Source organism: Haliotis rufescens, unplaced genomic scaffold (assembly GCF_023055435.1).
Source record: "Haliotis rufescens isolate VD_foot unplaced genomic scaffold, xgHalRufe1.0.p SCAF_13, whole genome shotgun sequence".
Taxonomy (NCBI): Eukaryota; Metazoa; Mollusca; class Gastropoda; order Lepetellida; family Haliotidae; genus Haliotis; species Haliotis rufescens.
Genome location: NW_025963813.1, coordinates 16,105,832 through 16,126,443, shown reverse-complemented (window position 1 = coordinate 16,126,443; position 20,612 = coordinate 16,105,832). Strand labels below are relative to the sequence as shown.

The window sequence follows — 20,612 nt, the reverse complement described above, 5'->3', positions numbered from 1 at the left end:
TGATCAATAGCTGGTCCAGCTTATGCCACAATTAGCTACGTCAAGTGTTGTTAATATGGAACAAAGCTACACCGAAGAAATGTCACATTACAGCTCAACACCAGAAGAGGTATTTAGACGCTGAGAAACTTCAAGACATTTTCCAAATCCAATAGTTCTCTTTTTATGTGTTTTTGTTAACGGATTAAGCATTTCTTTTTACAAATTCTGTTTCTCCTTGAAACATGAGTCATATCTTGTCCGTGAACAGTGTCAGCTGAAAAACAGCCTACAATAGATTTACATTATCTGAATTAAAAAAGAGATTAGTTTTGTCTTTTACAAAATACCAAGTCCCAAAATATTGCAGCATACACTGTGGTATTTGGGCCTGGGAATCAGATCTTCAATTTCAGACTCTCCTGTAAACATGTTATTTTTGCCCTGACGCTGTAAACAGCCGATCCACAGTGCATCAATTACTTCAACTTTCTGATGAAAACATCGTCTCCCTGATGCAAATATATTTACAACAGTTTGGCTAAACAAAAAAGAAAATCCATGATCGGCTGTTTGTAGCACTGTGGATAGGGAAGACATTACTAGCATTTGAAAGCAAGTGTTGTTTGATATCCTAGTTGGCAATTCCCACTATATCTCAAGGCCTGTGACTCTGGTTCAGACAAATAGCTGGGTCACAACCAAAGGCGAGAGTATATAATCGATGAATATTAACCAATCAAATAAAAGAAAATACAATAGCTGCTTAACGATTGGCCTAAGATTCAGGATTCCCATGACGCAGTGAGGGAATACCCAAACATACAGATTGCTAGCTTGCCTGTGTTATATGATCGGGGATGAATATTTTGAAGACCGATATTATTTCTTAAATGTGAAAGATACGTCTTAAAGTTAAGAGGACATATTTACTCATTTATGACTGTATTAGTACGCTTTCTAATTTAATTGCCTTCATATCTGTAATTTTTCTTGCCAAGCATACACTGACATGGCCCTTATCACGAGCACTGCTGTTTGATCTGCTTAAACACAGCACAGTCTACCAGACTCCTGGCAGGGAGCTCAGATATGCATTCAGCTACAACCACAGTAAATGAACAGTATCCATTCAGCTACAACCACAGTAAGGGAACAGTATGCATTCAGCTACAACCACAGTAAGGGAACAGTATGCATTCAGCTACAACCACAGTAAGGGAACAGTATGCATTCAGCTACAACCACAGTAAGGGAACAGTATGCATTCAGCTACAACCACAGTAAGGGAACAGTATGTATTCAGCTACAACCACAGTTAGGGAACGGTATGCATTCAGCTACAACCACAGTAAGGGAACAGTATGCATTCAGCTACAACCACAGTTAGGGAACGGTATGCATTCAGCTACAACCACAGTTAGGGAACGGTATGCATTCAGCTACAACCACAGTAAGGGAACAGTATGCATTCAGCTACAACCACACAGTAAGGGAACAGTTAGCATTCAGCTACAACCACAGTTAGCAACAACACCCACATTAAGGGAACAGTTAGCATTCAGCTACAACCACAGTTAGGGAACAGTATGCATTTAGCAACTACACCCACATTAAGGGAACAGTTAGCATTCAGCTACAACATCAGCAGTTAGGGAACAGTATGAATTCAGCTACAAACAGTTAGGGAACGGTATGCATTCAGCTACAACCACAGTTAGGGAACAGTATGCATTTAGCAACTACACCCACATTAAGGGAACAGTTAGAATTCAGCTACAACATCAGCAGTTAGGGAACAGTATGCATTCAGCTACAACCACAGTTAGGGAACAGTATGCATTCAGCTACAAACACACAGTAAGGGAACAGTATGTATTCAGCTACAACCACAGTTTGGGAACAGTATGTATTCAGCTACAAACACACAGTAAGGGAACAGTATGTATTCAGCTACAAACACACAGTAAGGGAACAGTATGTATTCAGCTACAAACACACAGTAAGGGAACAGTATGTATTCAGCTACAACCACACAGTAAGGGAACAGTTAGCATTCAGCTACAACCACAGTAAGGGAACAGTATGTATTCAGCTACAAACACACAGTAAGGGAACGGTATGTATTCAGCTACAACCACACAGTAAGGGAACAGTTAGCATTCAGCTACAACATCCTCAGTAAGGGAACGGTATGCATTCAGCTACAACCACACAGTAAGGGAACAGTATGCATTCAGCTACAAAGACACAGTAAGGGAACGGTATGCATTCAGCTACAACCACACAGTAAGGGAACAGTATGCATTCAGCTACAAACACACAGTTAGGGAACAGTATGTATTCAGCTACAAACACACAGTAAGGGAACGGTATGCATTCAGCTACAAACACACAGTAAGGGAACGGTATGCATTCAGCTACAACCACACAGTAAGGGAACAGTTAGCATTCAGCTACAACATCCTCAGTAAGGGAACGGTATGCATTCAGCTACAACACCCACAGTAAGGGAACGGGACTTACTTGTGGTGAAGCATTTTCTGCAGGCATACGTGTTCAAGTCCCGTCCTCCATCACTGTCGTCCGAATCCTCAGACACCTCACTGGCTGAGCTTTGGTCCACTGCAAACATAAACAAACATTTCACACCATCTACCCACAACAACTTTGATATATAATACAGTTATTACACAAGTGTTTGTTTGTTGTTTAATGCCATATTCAAGCATGTACCTGAGACCCAACATGTACCTTGACCCAGCATGTACCAGAGACCCAACATGTACCAGAGACCCAACGTGTACCAGAGACCCAACATGTACCAGAGACCCAGCATGACCAAAGGCCTAGCCTGTACCAGAGACCCAGCATGTACCATTGACCCAGCATGTACCTGAGACCCAACATGTACCATTGACCCAGCATGTACCTGAGACCCAGCATGTATCAGAGACCCAGCATGTACCAGAGACCCAACATGTACCTGAGACCCAACATGTACCTGAGACCTAGCATGTATCGGAGACCCAGCATGTATCAGAGACCTTGCATGTATCAGAGACCCAGCATGTACCTGAGACCCAACATGTACCATTGACCCAGCATGTACCTGAGACCCAACATGTACCATTGACCCAGCATGTACCTGAGACCCAGCATGTATCAGAGACCCAGCATGTACCAGAGACCCAACATGTACCTGAGACCCAACATGTACCTGAGACCTAGCATGTATCGGAGACCCAGCATGTATCAGAGACCCAGCATGTATCAGAATCCTGGCCTCTTTTTTTCCAATGTGATTTTGATTCAATGTCAAAAACAAATGAGAAACAAACAATAAGGTTCAACTATACATCCCTCAATTGGAATACCATGCACCAGAGCTGTGCTACATCAGGCACACTGCTAGAGCTGTGCTACATCGAGCAAACTGCTAGAGCTGTGCTACATCGGGCACACTGCTGGAGCTGTGCTACATCGGGCAAACTGCTAGAGCTAAGCTACATGGGGCACACTGCTGGAGCTGTGCTATATCAGGCACACTGCTGGAGCTGTGCTACATCGGGCACACTGCTAGAGCTGTGCTACATCGGGCACACTGCTAGAGCTGTGCTACATCGAGCAAACTGCTAGAGCTGTGCTACATCGGGCACACTGCTGGAGCTGTGCTACATCGGGCATACTGCTAGAGCTGTGCTACATCGGGCAAACTGCTAGAGCTAAGCTACATCGGGCACATTGCTGGAGCTGTGCTACATCGGGCACACTGCTAGAGCTGTGCTACATCGGGCACACTGCTGGAGCTGTGCTACATCAGGCACACTGCTGGAGCTGTGCTACATCGGGCACACTGCTGGAGCTGTGTTACATCGGGCACACTGCTGGAGCTGTGCTACATCAGGCACACTGCTAGAGCTGTGCTACATCGGGCACACTGCTGGAGCTGTGTCACATCGGGCACACTGCTAGAGCTGTGCTACATCGGGCACACTGCTGGAGCTGTGCTACATCGGGCACATTGCTGGAGCTGTGCTACATCGGGCACATTGCTGGAGCTGTGCTACATCGGGCACACTGCTGGAGCTGTGCTACATCGGGCACACTGCTAGAGCTGTGCTACATCAGGCACACTGCTGGGCAGTATTTCCTTTGTGTCTGGTGTCCTGACACTGCACGTACACAGACTCCCATCATTTTGTTTGTTTGTTGTTTAACGCCACACTCAGCAATATTCCAGCTATATGACAGCAGTTTGTAAATAATTGAATCTGAACCAGACAATCCAGTGATTGACATCATGAGCATCGATCCATGCAATTGGGAAATGATGACATACATCAACCAAGTCAGCAAGCCTGACCACCCGATCCCATAAGTCGCCTCTTATGACAAGCATAGTTGCATTTTACGGCAAGCATGGTTTGCTGAAGACCTATTCTAACCTGGATCTTCATGGGTCGAATCCCACCTTATAGTTGTTCTTCTGGTCGACCACACTATGAAGTAGTCATAATAAACTATCAACTTTTTCAAGGGTCCACACTTTAGAGTGTTTGTTAAAGGACATAGTTCAGTGATCACTGTCCACGGGATCCACAATCCACTCTGCACAGGTTCATGATATAGAGTGTTTGGTTTAGGGCTCAGCTCCGTGACCACTGTGCACAGGGTCCACAATAAGGAGTGTTTGTTTTAGGACTAAGCTCTGTGACCACTGCGCACAGGGTCCACAATAAGGAGTGTTTGTTTTAGGACTAAGCTCTGTGACCACTGCGCACAAGGTCCACAATAAGGAGTGTTTGTTTTAGGGCATAGCTCTGAGTGATCTCTCTGCACAGGGTCATAATACAGAGAGGTTGTTTTGGGGCATTAAGCTCTATTAATGTGACCACAGTGCACAGGGTCCACAATAAGGAGTGTTTGTTTTAGGGCATAGCTCTGAGTGATCTCTCTGCACAGGGTCATAATACAGAGAGGTTGTTTGGGGGCATTAAGCTCTATTAATGTGACCACAGTGCACAGGGTCCACAATAAGGAGTGTTTGTTTTAGGGTTTAGCTTCATGACCACTCTGCACAGGGTCCACAATATAGAGAGTGTGTTGTAGACCACTAGGACTGACACCAGCTTCCCACATCAACCACCACAAGAACCATAGATTATCCGCATCAGTAATTTTACTGGTTTGGCTTTCAAATACAGATGTGAGTTTGAGTGAGAATTATTTGTCATGTGGTCTCCATAGCAACTTTCTGCCCTGCTTGCCCTGACAACAGGGACCTGCAAGGAGGAAAGTGTCAAAGGTCACGGGAAGAAGAGCCTGTATTTAGTTCATCCACGACCAGGTATTAAAATGTAGGAGCCTGGAAACACAGTCCCTGTGTTAGCTCATCCACGACCAGGTATTAATCCGTAGGAGTCTAGACACAAGATCTGCCTGTGTTTAGGTCATCTATGACCAGGTATTAAACTGTAGGAGTCAAGACAAGATCTGCCTGTGTTTAGTTCACCCACGACCAGGTATTAACCAATGGTGAGTCTGAAGGCAAGAAGAGTGTATTGCATGTGACAAGGGCCTGTTGACAAGAGACACCGTATTCACAAGAAGGTATTCTCTGTAACAAGGTAACATGGATTGAGTTGCTTGTCTTGTCAAGTCTTGTTTCTCTAGGACATTAGTATAGGGATCCCGCGCATTGAGGGTAAACTGTGTGTGTTTACCTGGCGGCAGCCCATCAAACACATGGGTTCGGGATGTCGCCCCAGCCAAATGAATCTAAACAAGCCGCTAGGCCCTGCACTGCAGTACCAGATGGGTCTGTTTACTTGCTGTGTCACTCGCTGGTAACTTGTCTTTCTCACAACCGGAACAATCAACCAATCACAAGACTCCTTGCAAGCTGATGCAGCGTGTCAAATCAAACAAAGCAGCAAATGGGAGGCTGGTATAGCGATTGTGTTTGCTATTAAGCTTGGCAAGACAAAGCCGACTTCAGTGGCAGGGTTGCGACTCGAGTGAAGAGTACAGATGATTGATCGATGATGCTGAGAGCAGAGGTGGTGGAAAACATGCGTTGGGGGTTATTCATAAACACTCCACTCACACGGGAGAATCCAAGAGCCACACTACACACCACTAGTCTTACTTGCCAAAGAAACAGATCTCTGTTTCAAAACGGAGATTGTTCTTGAAGTAAGGGGTTGCCATAGTTACCTGCTTAATGATGATTCAGGGCGACATATCATTACCACTTCTGGGATCTGACCCAGTGACCCCTGACCTCCAACCCCTGACCCGACCTGAACCTGACAGGCTGTCAATCACTTCTTCTGTCCACACATGAAAGGCAGTGATGCTACAGACTATTTCCCTCCCAACTAATCAATGGTATCAGATATCAGGCAAGCCTGATGTGGACTGGGGCAGCTTGCAGCTGGAGATTATTCCAGTTTCAGTAAGACAAGTTCACTGCAAGACACCACCAGTATTGACCTTGACCTGGGCCTGTCCACACTGCTCCCCACACTGACAGGGAGATGAAGTCCAAGGGAGTATCTTATTATTCATGAACTCATTGCTTGCACAATAAACAATAGGGGTGAAATGATATATCTCAGTCAACCGTGCTACGATAAGATACACGATACATTTTTTTCTGCATCAAAACAAACTGATACACTTGCTCAAATAAATTACTTACTCCTCGTTTAATGACACCCAGCTTTTTGGTAAGTCAAATAAAAATAACCGCAATGAACATGTGTCTACAGCAAGCTTTCCCTTCTGAACCTGCTCTAAAATATCTGTAATCAAGAAGTTTCCACGTGATTTGACGTAAATATACGTATCGCAATCTGTGTACCATGACCTCGCTGTATCGTTATTAACAATAATTAAAGAAACAATTCAACAACTGCAATCATGTTCATACCCTGATAGGGGCAGTGGGGTAGCCTTATGTTTGCTCATCACGCTGAGTGAGTGAGTGAGTGAGTGAGTGAGCGAGTGTGAGGGTGGTCGGGTGAGTTAGTCAGTGAGTGAGAGTGTGGGAGGGTGGTCGGGTGAGTGAGTGAGTTAGTCAGTGAGTGAGAGTGTGGGAGGGTGGTCGGGTGAGTGAGTGAGTGTGAGTGAGTGAGTGAGTGTGAGGGTGGTCGGGTGAGTGAGCGTGAGTGTGGGAGGGTGGTCGGGTGAGTGAGTGAGTGAGTCAGTGAGTGAGTGAGTCAGTGAGTGAGTGAGTGTGAGGTAGGTCGGGTGAGTGAGTCAGTGAGTGAGTGTGAGTGTGGGAGGGTGGTCGGGTGGGTGAGTGAGTGAGTGAGTGAGTGAGTGAGTGAGTGAGTGAGTGAGTGAGTGAGTGAGAGTTGCACCTATTGCTGCTCATGTCAGTTACATCATAACCAGAGAGGACATGTCTGAGATGTGAACCACTGAGCGTCACCCACACACAGAGGAATGGTGTCGCTAGATCAAGACTCATATTGAGGCCAAGATGGTTATGAAAGACTACAGCTAGTGGTTCCTGGCACAGGTGAACTATTGGACTTCTGGAATATACATCCAAACATGTATGGATCACTCCCTGCACCAACACCATCAACAGCAACATCATCAACAACAACAGTAACTGTAGCCACTCACAGTAGTCGCCGCTGGGCTGGCTGGTGGACCGCGTGGTCTGGCGTTTCAGTCCGGAGCGGCGATGTCGCCGATGAGGTCGGTTTGATGCTGCAGATGGTGTTTTCTTCCAGAAGTAGTAATACTCCACCAGGTCAGCCTGGAAACAAAACAGAACATCAGTTAACAGGACATCACTAAACAACTGTAGTGAGTGAGTGAGTTGGGTTTAACGCCGCTTTTAACAGTATTAGTCATATGACAGAATATATATAATGTGGTAGGAAAGCCCGAAGTGATGCAGGTCTCAGACGTTTACCACTTCAGTGAAACCCACGGGCATGGGTACGGTGCTGACAAACCTAGAGACATAATTGGATTTGAACCCACAATCATAGGTTCCTGGCGTGCTAAGGGACGCAACTCTGCACAGTGAATCGCAGGGCCTTAGACAACTGGGCCACCTGTGCCCCCACTAAACAACTGTAAACAACATGAGTAAACATAATATCACTAAACTGAACTGCAAACAACATCAGTAAACACATCATGAGTAAACAGGGTCAGTAAACAGAACATCACTAAACAGGGTTGAAAGTAGACATGTGGGGATGGATATGCTAAGAGTCCACCACTGAGCTATGCTTTCTGTTGTGAAACTGGGTTCTTGTACACCCCTTCTAAAACAGCAGCTGACATGTTTATGGCAGGTGATTGTGGTACGTGTTTCGAATGTGTTCATAGATCTATCATGTCGCCAAACAAATCACACCATTGTCCCGGTATCTGTTTGCATCTCTATTGAATTTCTCATCCTCCATTCTCCATCAACTGACAACGATATATATGCTTCCTATTTCCCCATTATACAAGCGATCTACAAATCAAGCTAATACTACTCCAACACGACACACAAACACTGAAGCTAAAATGCTTTCCACAGACATAATTATCAGGTTTCAAATGTCCCTTCGGTCGTGTCATGTTGGAAAAGCATCCTGTTGAAGTCGACTGAAATGAGGCTCCGTCACCTCCCTGTACAAGGGGAGACAATCAGGGGTGTCATCGCCCATGCCTGTGCTGGTATATCTTTGATCTTGCCATTACAACCTACTGTTTGCTTACCTGTGTTATCTAACGAGTAATCTAGTCGTGCTACAGGTGTTCTGCCCAACTCATACATCAAAGCATGTCAGTCATGTGACCTGTCATCACAACGTTTGTGAGGGGGAACTTACACATAGAAAAGGTACATGATATTACGTTTCATTATCAATTACAAAAACCTCCGAGCTGACAGAATATATTCACCAGATGAAGACGAATCTACAAGGGCTAACCATCAATCAACCCCAAGTGTGTTTCTGTACAAACCAGAGACTCAAAAGGATGAAGGGCTTCCCACATGAACCTATCCCACAGATAGTCATGCACAGACACCCTAACCCAGTCACACACACAGACACCCTAACCCCTGTTATACACTCAGACACCCTAACCCCTGTTATACACTCAGACACCCTAAACCCTGTTATACACTCAGACACCCTAACCCCTGTTATACACTCAGACACCCTAACCCCTGTTATACACTCAGACACCCTAACCCCTGTTATACACTCAGACACCCTAACCCCTGTTATACACTCAGACACCCTAACCCCTGTTATACACTCAGACACCCTAACCCCTGTTATACACTCAGACACCCTAACTGAATCATTCACATGGGCTGTACACTTGATCTGTCCTATTTTTTAGTTTTTCTGCTCTGGAAACTAGCACTACCCTCATTTTCAGTCCAACTTGTCCTCATGAAAAAATTACATAAATGAAATAAAAATTCCAAATCATCAAAAGACACCAGTTCAGCACTAGACTGATCTATTTAGCAAGTTTAAACAACAAATATTTCACATAAGGATATTTAACAGTTTTGGAGTTCTGCTCCAAACTGGGGGGATATTAAGGGGAATCATATGTCATGCTACGAACAAAGGTAACAAATATTTACAAAAAATATTAAACGATTCCACTGTTTTCACAAAAATGACAGAAGTGAGCCATTTTACAGGCTGCTGTGCATATTCCGGCTATTTGTCTCATGTGACACACCATATTAGGCATCTCATGTGACACACCATATAAGGCATCTCATGTGACACACCATGTGGGGCATCTCATGTGACACACCATATAAGGCATCTCATGTGACACCATAGTATGCATCTCTTGTGACACACCATATTAAGCATCTCATGTGACACACCATATTATGCATCTCATGTGACACCATATTAGGCATCTCATGTGGCACCATATTATGCATCTCATGTGACACACCATATTAGGCATCTCATGTGACACCACATTAGGCATATCATGTGACACCATATTAGGCATCTCATGTGACACACCATATAAGGCATCTCATGTGACACACCACATTAGGCATCTCAGGTGACACACCATATTAGGCATCTCCTGCTGATGTCAGTGGAATGGGGTATCATTCCTCAGTCTAAGTACACACACTGCAGAACACAGAATAGTCTTCATCAATTATTAATTCTCTGGGGCATCAAACCTGTTTATCTAAGGAAGGAGAACACCCTATCTACTGGGCCACCCCAAGCGTCCTGATACAAGACAGCCGAGAGCTTCATCAGTGTCAGCAGCAGCATCAGTGAGTTGCCGACGAAGGGGCTGCTATCAGACGGCCACAGAACACACAATTAACGTCACACAATGTACGACAAACTCACCAAAAAATAGTTTTAATGTACTTTTTCCCCTCCGTCATTTCTTATCAGTGTAAGTGAAAATTTGTTCTTTTGTGTTTACCACAGAAATATCTCATCCCAGGAGAACATTTTTTGTTTTAACAAGATACGTAAGTAATCTTCAAGATGGAAGCTTTCAGTGAAACAGTTTCAGCCCCAACTTGAAGCCAAGGCAGGCAAACCTCACACATTGATAATTAGGTTTCAAGGTTCCTCCATTGCCTGGAGGATCTCCATTGTAAATAGTTTACAACAGCGTAATTTCGTCATATTTGGCCTTATTTCTCATTTAAATGACATATCAGACATTTTTGGCAAATCAGCCTTGACATATATGAAACATCGGAAGTGGAATATCGTCCATCAAGGAAAAAAATCCTTCTAACTTAAGGTGAAAGGACAAGAAGACATGGTAACAGATTCACATAGAGACGATTAAACTTGTAAGTATCTCCAATCTCCTCAGGCAAACACAACTGCATTAAGACAAGCATGGGGCAATATACATGTAACAAATCCCTTAGCACGACCAAATATTGTGGGATGAAGCCGTAATTGTCTGAAACGATACACGTTCCGATATAAAGCAGACAACTCGGTGAGGCCAGGCTGGCAGTTGTGACTACTAGAAGCTAAGCAGCTTTGCTTCTGTTGCCCGTTTGTGACTGTTCCCAGCATGCACTGATGGAGCTGCAGAGGCAGCAGCGTGTATACATACATGCACACCCAGGACTCGGGGCCACTGCTGCAGCACAGTCAGATCAATTTAACAAATTTGTTCTGGCTGAATCTGTCTCAGTGGAGGGGTGGAGATACGGTCTCCTACAGTGCACAGTATCACCTGTCACAATATTTCTCATTCCCGGACTTACGTTTACTCAGAAAACAACCTCTTCTTTAGCCCGTTTGATACATAATAAACTGAACAAATTCAAATCCATGCAAAATATTACCGTCAGCCAGGTGAGATGGTCATTATAATGTTATGTATTGGGTGAGATGGTTGCTGTGATGTTATGTACAATGTGATCATGTAAAATATACAATGTGATCATGTTATATACAATGTGATCATGATCTTGTACACATCAGGATGTTATATATAATGTGATCATGATGTTATATACATAAATATGTTATATACAATGTGATCATGTTATATACAATGTGATCATGATCTTGTACACATTAGGATGAAATATACAATGTGATCATGATGTTATATACATAAATATGTTATATACAATGTGATCATGATCTTGTACACATCGGGATGTTATGTACAATGTGATCATGATCATATACATGATGATGTTATGTACATCAAGATGTTATATACAATGTGATCTTGATGTTATATACCATGTTATATACCATGTAACACGTTGTGTGACTATTTCATATCAATTCTCCTCCAAAACAAAAGCGCTCAAGCTAAACAGAATAAAATGATGTTTCGATGACAATATCCAATTGATCAGCTTGTCCACATGTCACCATATTTTTATGTATATTCTATATCTATTTGTTTAACAAACCTTTAAAGAGTTATAATTCTGACTTGCTACATCTATTTACTTACATATCAAACCTACATAAAAATTACATTTGTTATACGCCACCAAATTAATCTTTTAGTTTTTCCTTAATCACTTACCATATATATATATTTCTATATGTATTTTTAATGTAAATGTATTTTTCATCTATTTCACACCTATAACAAAAGATAATTTCACATTATTATGTAGCTAACACCACAGTCTGACACAATGTCAGCACATCATATTGTTGCAACTTGCCATTTACGGAGTACGCCAGCACCGTCACATTTACTGCTGCGATACCCCTAGTGTTGTTCCCCTAGTGTTGTGCTACCCCTAGTGTTGTGCTACCCCTAGTGTTGTGCGAAGCAGTGAACTAATTCCATGGTGATGACACCCATGGCATCCGTCATACATTTGATTTCTAGGGGGGTGTTGAATATATAGCATTGGTGAAAAAAATGAATTTTTGGTTTAGAGGAAAATAACATCAATTTTTGTGTGTTAAAAGTGAATTTGAATAAATTGTTTGATGGTGCTCGGTACATAAATAGTTTGTTGGATACACCTGGAAAAAAATATATTGTTCTAAAAAGAAATCCCCCCACCCATACAAATCAAATGGATGCAAATGTTACCACTGTAGCACAATATGAGAACAGATAATGTAGTGTATCAACAGTCCTACAAAGTTACCACTGTAGTGAGTAAGTATGGTTTTACACCACTTTTAGCAATATTCCAGCAATATCACGGCGGGGGACACCAGAAATGGGCTTCACACATTGTATCCATGTCAGGAATCGAACCTGGGTCTTCGGCATGACGAGTGAACGCTTTAACCACTAGGTTACCTGACCGCCCCTAAGTTACCACTGTAGCACAATATGAGTACAGATAATGTAGTGTATCAATAGTCCTACAAAGTTACTACTGTAGCACAATATGAGTACAGATAATGTAGTGTATCAATAGTCTTACAAAGTTACCAATGTAGCATGTCCATGACATGTGAATGTAATAACTTCCGTATGCCACAAGATAGCATGTTCTCAGTGTTATTTCTTACATAATGATTAAGTGTAACATGAGCAGGAACAGTGCACCAGCTTGTATATCTCACCCAACTGCATGCAGTATTGATACAGAACGTACGTCTACTGCTGCAAGGCGCTGAATATCATTACTGTTACATATTACAGAACGGCAAATCCATAAACACATGCCTCAATTTATTTCATATTAGGATCTGTTTGCTTGATATTTCCTTTCAAAAGTGGCATAAACAAAGATCTGGTGTCCTGTTTCAACATTAATATTTCACAGGGGCCATAAATTCTCTGGAGTGTAATACTGCTGAGAACATATCCGTTATCACACAGACACATTAAGGCCTGTCACATCTGACTCACATCCACATCTAGAATAGATGACTATCATATCCAATCTCTCACATCTGACTGTCATATCCAAACCTTGTCACATTTAACAGTCATATCCAATCTCTGATCACATCTGACTGTCATATCCAAACCATGTCACATTTAACAGTCATATCCAATCTCTGATCACATCTGACTGTCATATCCAAACCTTGTCACATTTAACGGTCATATCCAATCCCTTGTCACATTTGACTGTCATATCCAAGTTTTGATCACATCTGACTATCATATCCAAACCATGTCACATTTAACAGTCATATCCAATCCCTTGTCACATTTGACTGTCATATCCAATTTTTGATCACATCTGACTATCATATCCCAACCATGTAACATTTGATTGTCATATCCAATCCTTGTCACATCTGACTGTGATATCTTATACAAGACACATCAGTCATATCCAACATTAAACATATCTGACTCTTCTCCAACTGAACCAAAAACATGACAACTTGCATATTTCACCGTGATATCCAACACTAATATATTTGACACCTAAATCCAGACACACGCTATCTGCTATCCAATTCAATACAGCCATGACTGTCATGTCGAGCACACAGACAAACCCGTGAAGATCCACATTAGAATAGTCTTCAGCAACCCATGCTTGCCATAAAAGGTGACTATGGTTATCGTCAGAGGCGACTGATGGGATCAGGTGGGCAGGCTTGCCGACTTGGTTGATGCATGACATCGTATCCCAATGGTGAGGTTTGATGCATATGATATCAATCAATGGATTGTCTGGTCCAGACTCAATTATTTACATAACGCCACTGTCATATAACTGGAATATTGCTGAGTGCGGCATTAAACAACAATCAACATCAACATCAGAACACAGACATGTATACTGCAGGAGATACAAGCTTGACAAGAATGACAAGTACCATATAACATATGTATCACACATGTATCATGTTGATGATATACCCTACCATCTTCCTAGAAGTGTTCATGTTAGCCGACCGACCTTGCTTGTGAGGTGGATAGTTTTTATTCCACATCTGACAGGCATGACAAATAGTGTCAGGTCAGGCGGCTGGAGCTGTAGCTGTAGCTACATTTGGAGAAGATGGTGGAAAACTACTTCTGATTGTGTCGGCACCCTGACAACGTCGTATCCAACGCCTGGTACAATTTGCAAGACTGAAATCTCTGGAGACATTCATTGCAGTGTAGAAAGTCATGGGATTACTTCAGAGGGAAATTCTTATGTAGATTTTATCAATATAAAGTCTGAATTATTCTGGGGAACCTAATTTACAATCTTGGACTAATATCGTGTTAATGACAATAGTTGTGCATATCTAGAAGTAGAACAGTTTCCAAATCATGGAAAACTCACATTCTATTCTGAAAAACCCTGAGACACACTGATTACAACTAAGGAATACAGGCAGTGAAATAAGAAGACATTTTCCAATGTTTCTACACAACTTCTTTAAAATTATATACATACAAACTTGATCTGTTTTATTTACAATTTTGCCATTCTGATAAGTGTTATTTATTCAATGGAAGAATCAGATTACTAGAACTGAGCTGATGTTTGTTTGTTTGTTGTTAGCTGTTTAGTGCCGCAATCAGCAATATTCCAGCTATGTGATGGTGGTCTGTAAATAATCAAGTCTGGATCAGACAATCCAGTGATTGACATCATGAGCATGGAATGAGGCAATTGGGATACGATGGCACGCATTAACCAAGCCAGTAAGCCTGACCACCCGATCCCGTTAGTCGCCTCTTACGACAAGAATAGTCGCCTGCGCTGATGTCAGTGAAACCTGTGCTATGGATGAGGAACACTCTTCAATCAAGAATTTTTATTGTACAGAACACCCTTGTAGGGCAGGGTACAAACTATCTACATATGGGAATAAATATAACTATAAACATGAGAGGTACATATACATGATGTACCTTATATATGGAGATATTACATATTATTTTCATTCATAGTGTATAAACATTTATATACATTTATATCATGAGGTGGCTGGCAGCGTAACTTTAATAATGTAAATACTGTATTGATAAGACACAATAGTGGCAGTAAAGATTTATGGTCACATCTAGATGTTGTCTATAAGAGAGGTTCTTTTAATAAACATGTCAGAGATAACATATGTGAAACATATTTTGCTTTTTCAGGGCAGGGGTTTAGGATACTTGCAAAGATTTTATTATCACTGTCTTTCGTAATGATAATTTGGACAGGACGAAAGGAAGTGTTTTTCGTCTTCTATCTTGTTTAAGTTACATAATTTACATATTCTCTGGTCGACAGGCATGTTAGTGTACCTGCCTCTTTCAATCTCCAGATTATGGCAACCAAGTCTTAATTTAGTTAAAGCTAATCAATGATCTTTACATAAATGCCTTAGTTTGTGAGAGCTATCAGTGTCTACTTGGTCACTTTCAATGAGAAAATATATTTCTAAATTTTGTTTGAAGAGCTTTATGGAATTTGCAGCAAGGGGCATTTTCACTTTTGGATTTGGGAAATAGGTGTGCCATCAGATGTTTCATCGACGATGCCCAGGACAGTTTTGGTGTGGCCAAAAGAATATCCTCCTGGTAGGCAGCCAATAAGAGCCTGTCACATTCCATGTTTTTCAGGCGCTGGTAATATCTATACATGGACATATATATTTGTAAAGTAAGAGGGTACAGTCTTAATTCACTGAGGCATCCAAAATTACTCGATTCTTTTGGTGCTCTAGAATCTGCTTTGCTTTTTTGATAGTGATGTCATTACATAGTTGTTTTGACCAGTTATGATATATTTCGTATAATGATTATTCCTTTTTCATTTCCATTTCGGTAAATCATATAAATTTGATCTGTTTCATCCAAAATATTGTTGTTCTGGCAAGGAATTTATGCACAGATCACAATACTAGGACTGTCCCGATGCAAATGAATCCTTTGTCACTGATAAGGAATGCTCCACAATGATGTGAAGGACACCCAGTATCTGATGGTTAATGTTGTAAGAGGATCCCTTTGAGTCCAGGAAGGGTCAGAGAATCCCTAATCAACACAACTCTTGCCATTGGCTACAACTCCCAATTCTTGACAGATTCAATCATCATTAAACACATGTTATGTAGTTACGACTGATGAGCTGGCATGTTCCGATTGGCTGAGCTGACACAAACAATCACCATTATACACATATCACCCAGCCCCAGGGGATGTGCTGTCTCAACCAATCCCAGGACTCATGGACAATATGGAGCCTTATCTCACAGGACTAAACAGGCCAGAGTTACCTCCCATGACATAGTGATAAACATGTCCTCCCCCTGTTGCCCACATGTCCTGATGTACAACATGGGGAACAATCACACTGCAGCCTGATGCTGGCCGGCCTCTTCATCAGCCCCGCCAGCATCTGTGAGTTATCTCCACCTTACCCTGGCTTTGATCCCAGGTGCCTTGAAGAATAAAGTCAGCATGTTTCCCTTCCAACATCATCCAACGTTTTCAGAGCACTGTTTTTCACGTTTTTTAATATCTATTTAACAGTTACCATTTGCAAGGAAAGAATTACAATTAATGACAAACAGGTACATAAAATAATGACTAAAAAATTAGGGGAAATGCTTGACAATCAAAGTTTAAAAGTATGTTATCTTTTGTTCAGTATCTATCCAATTAACTGCCAGTGCACAATACTAAACTAAACAAAAATCACACATTAATTTATCTTGAAGATCTAATCTTCTATACGGACTGAGCAAGACACACAATAAACCATTTGGACCCTGATATCAGATGATTAATTAACACACATTTTGAAGCTGCTGATGCGGTGCACAGATGAATATATTTGTGCAGGCGAGATATTGTCAGTCACCTTCAGCAATGGAGGTCTGTCTAAAAGCATGGTGAGATGACTGGGAAGATTCTCTCCTGCTCATGAACCATCTATCCAGCTAGACAACCACCTATGCTACTCGTGAAGCTCCTTTCCACATGCCACACAAGCATGGTGCTGACAGACCAGGTGTGATACAGGTGACAGACCAGGTGTGATACAGTTAACACAAGCATGGTGCTGACAGACCAGGTGTGATACAGGTGACACAAGCATGGTGCTAACAGACCAGGTGTGATACAGGTGACAGACCAGGTGTGATACAGTTAACACAAGCATGGTGCTGACAGACCAGGTGTGATACAGTTAACACAAGCATGGTGCTGAAAGACCAGGTGTGATACAGGTGACACAAGCATGGTGCTGACAGACCAGGTGTGATACAGGTGACACAAGCATGGTGCTGACAGACCAGGGGTGATACAGGTGACACAAGCATGGTGCTGACAGACCAGGTGTGATACAGGTGACACAAGCATGGTGCTGACAGACCAGGTGTGATACAGTTAACAGAAGCATGGTGCTGACAGACCAGGTGTGATACAGGTGACACAACCATGGCGCTGACAGACCAGGTGTGATACAGGTGACACAAGCATGGTGCTGACAGACCAGGTGTGATACAGTTAACACAAGCATGGTGCTGAAAGACCAGGTGTGATACAGGTGACACAAGCATGGTGCTGACAGACCAGGTGTGATACAGGTGACACAAGCATGGTGCTGACAGACCAGGGGTGATACAGGTGACACAAGCATGGTGCTGACAGACCAGGTGTGATACAGGTGACACAAGCATGGTGCTGACAGACCAGGTGTGATACAGGTGACACAAGCATGGTGCTGACAGACCAGGTGTGATACAGGTGACACAAGCATGGTGCTGACAGACCAGGTGTGATACAGTTAACAGAAGCATGGTGCTGACAGACCAGGTGTGATACAGGTGACACAAGCATGGTGCTGATAGACCAGGTGTGATACAGGTGACACAAGCATGGTGCTGACAGACCAGGTGTGATACAGTTAACACAAGCATGGTGCTGAAAGACCAGGTGTGATACAGGTGACACAAGCATGGTGCTGACAGACCAGGTGTGATACAGTTAACACAAGCATGGTGCTGACAGACCAGGTGTGATACATGTGACACAAGCATGGTGCTGACAGACCAGGTGTGATACAGGTGACACAAGCATGGTGCTGACAGACCAGGTGTGATACAGGTGACAGACCAGGTGTGATACAGGTGACACAAGCATGGTGCTGACAGACCAGGTGTGATACAGGTGACACAAGCATGGTGCTGACAGACCAGGTGTAATACAGTTAACACAAGCATGGTGCTGACAGACCAGGTGTGATACAGGTGACACAAGCATGGTGCTGACAGACCAGGTGTGATACAGGTGACACAAGCATGGCGCTGACAGACCAGGTGTGATACAGTTAACACAAGCATGATGCTGACAGACCAGGTGTGATACAGGTGACACAACCATGGTGCTGACAGACCAGGTGTGATACAGTTAACACAAGCATGGCGCTGACAGACCAGGTGTGATACAGGTGACACAAGCATGGTGCTGACAGACCAGGTGTGATACAGGTGACACAAGCATGGCGCTGACAGACCAGGTGTGATACAGTTAACACAAGCATGGTGCTGACAGACCAGGTGTGATACAGGTGACACAACCATGGCGCTGACAGACCAGGTGTGATACAGTTAACACAAGCATGGCGCTGACAGACCAGGTGTGATACAGGTGACAGGCCAGGTGTGATACAGGTGACACAAGCATGGTACTGATGGAGAAGGTGTGATACAGGTGACAGAGGCATGAGGCTGACAGACCAATGACCTCAATCATGCAAATACTGGATTTGAAACATTGTGATTGATCAAACATATTGTGTAAAAAGCAGCAGGTCTTGTTGCCATTAACACAACACATCACTCCTGTTTAGTAGGGACAAGTTCCTCTTGTCAAACCAATGTAATTACTTCACTGAATGTGTCAATCCTCACCTCTCAGAGATAACGCAAGTCACTGACCCATCTGCAATTCATTGCATAGTCTTTGATCAGTCTGTCTAACCAGTGCCAGAACAAACAAACAGACAATAAACGGGCCATATGGTGAGGCTTGCATTCCAGGTTCAGTGGAAAATATGACTGCATTTCCTCCTCCATATACCCCGAGTCTCATACTGACAGGGGACCCAGGGCACCTGCTGGACCCGAGTCTCATGATGCAGGGCACCTGCTGGACCCGAGTCTCATGATGTAGGGCACCTGATGGACCCGAGTCTCATGATGCAGGGCACCTGCTGGACCCGAGTCTCATGATGCAGGGCACCTGCTGGACCCGAGTCTCATGATGCAGGGCACCTGCTGGACCCGAATCTCATGATGCAGGGCACCTGCTGGACCCGAGTCTCAAGATGCAGGGCACCTGCTGGACCTGAGTCTCATGATGCAGGGCACCTGCTGGACCTTAGTCTCATGATGCAGGGCACCTGCTTGACCTGGTGTAACAAGTCCTTGTCATATCATAAATGCCTGGGGACTGGGATTTTATATTTTAAAAAATTATTAAAAATTGTCCCATAAAATTCTTTTAAAAAATAATTTCGCTTCAGATTTTTAAAAAAATGCTGGTCACAAAATTACATTGGTGGAAATCCCAAAACTGGTTATGTGATGAAGCTGACAAATATTCAATCTTGATACAAAATGTGGGAGGAAATGATTCAGGTCTGGGTTGCTTGTCATTTTGGAGAAACCAACCAGCACAGGAATGGTGCTGATTAACCAAGGATCAAAAACACAGTGGGATTTGAACCCATGACAAGAGGAGTCTGGTTAAATGACTGGGCTACTAATTGGCCCCACTAACATGTGCCGCAATCATGAAACTGTTTGTTAGACAGAGTAATTTACATATGTTCAAAGAAATTAGAAAGTAGGCCATCTCAGATCTGGACATGACTTGGTGAGACCTCACAGAAGACAGCCTCCACTCAGCACTCCTCTTCTACATGGGATGTCGCCAACTAAACAAACAGGTTTCCATAGCAACCAAAATACCGCCAGTTTAAGGCAGTCTTTGAACCAGCAGTATTCCCAAGTAAGTGCCAAATAGCATGGCTAGAAGAAGCCTCAAATGTCAGATGCCTTTAACAAAATTACCCTCTTAATTAGAGCCAGATGTTAGAACATTTGCACCAAGAGTGATATATTACCAGATTCCACACGGCAACTTTATAAATTATATACATACCAAAAGTTTATCGTTTAATAATCATTGAACCAATGAATAATACAACTTGATGATCGGCATGAATA

At 42.9% G+C, this 20,612-nt stretch overlaps 1 protein-coding gene across 12 annotated transcripts in view; it reads right to left on the bottom strand.

Annotated features, from left to right (window-relative positions):
- The window catches only part of LOC124122540 (arginine-glutamic acid dipeptide repeats protein-like), a 173,778-nt gene that overhangs the window by 18,720 nt on the left and 134,446 nt on the right, over positions 1-20,612 (bottom strand). For all 12 annotated transcript variants that reach the window (XM_046485593.2, XM_048394240.1, XM_048394242.1 and 9 more), the window contains 2 exons: positions 7,621-7,756; positions 2,506-2,604 (listed from right to left, as the gene is read on the bottom strand). In XM_046485593.2, coding sequence (XP_046341549.2) covers positions 2,506-2,604; positions 7,621-7,756 — 235 coding nt within the window. The remainder of the gene's footprint in view (positions 1-2,505; positions 2,605-7,620; positions 7,757-20,612) is intronic.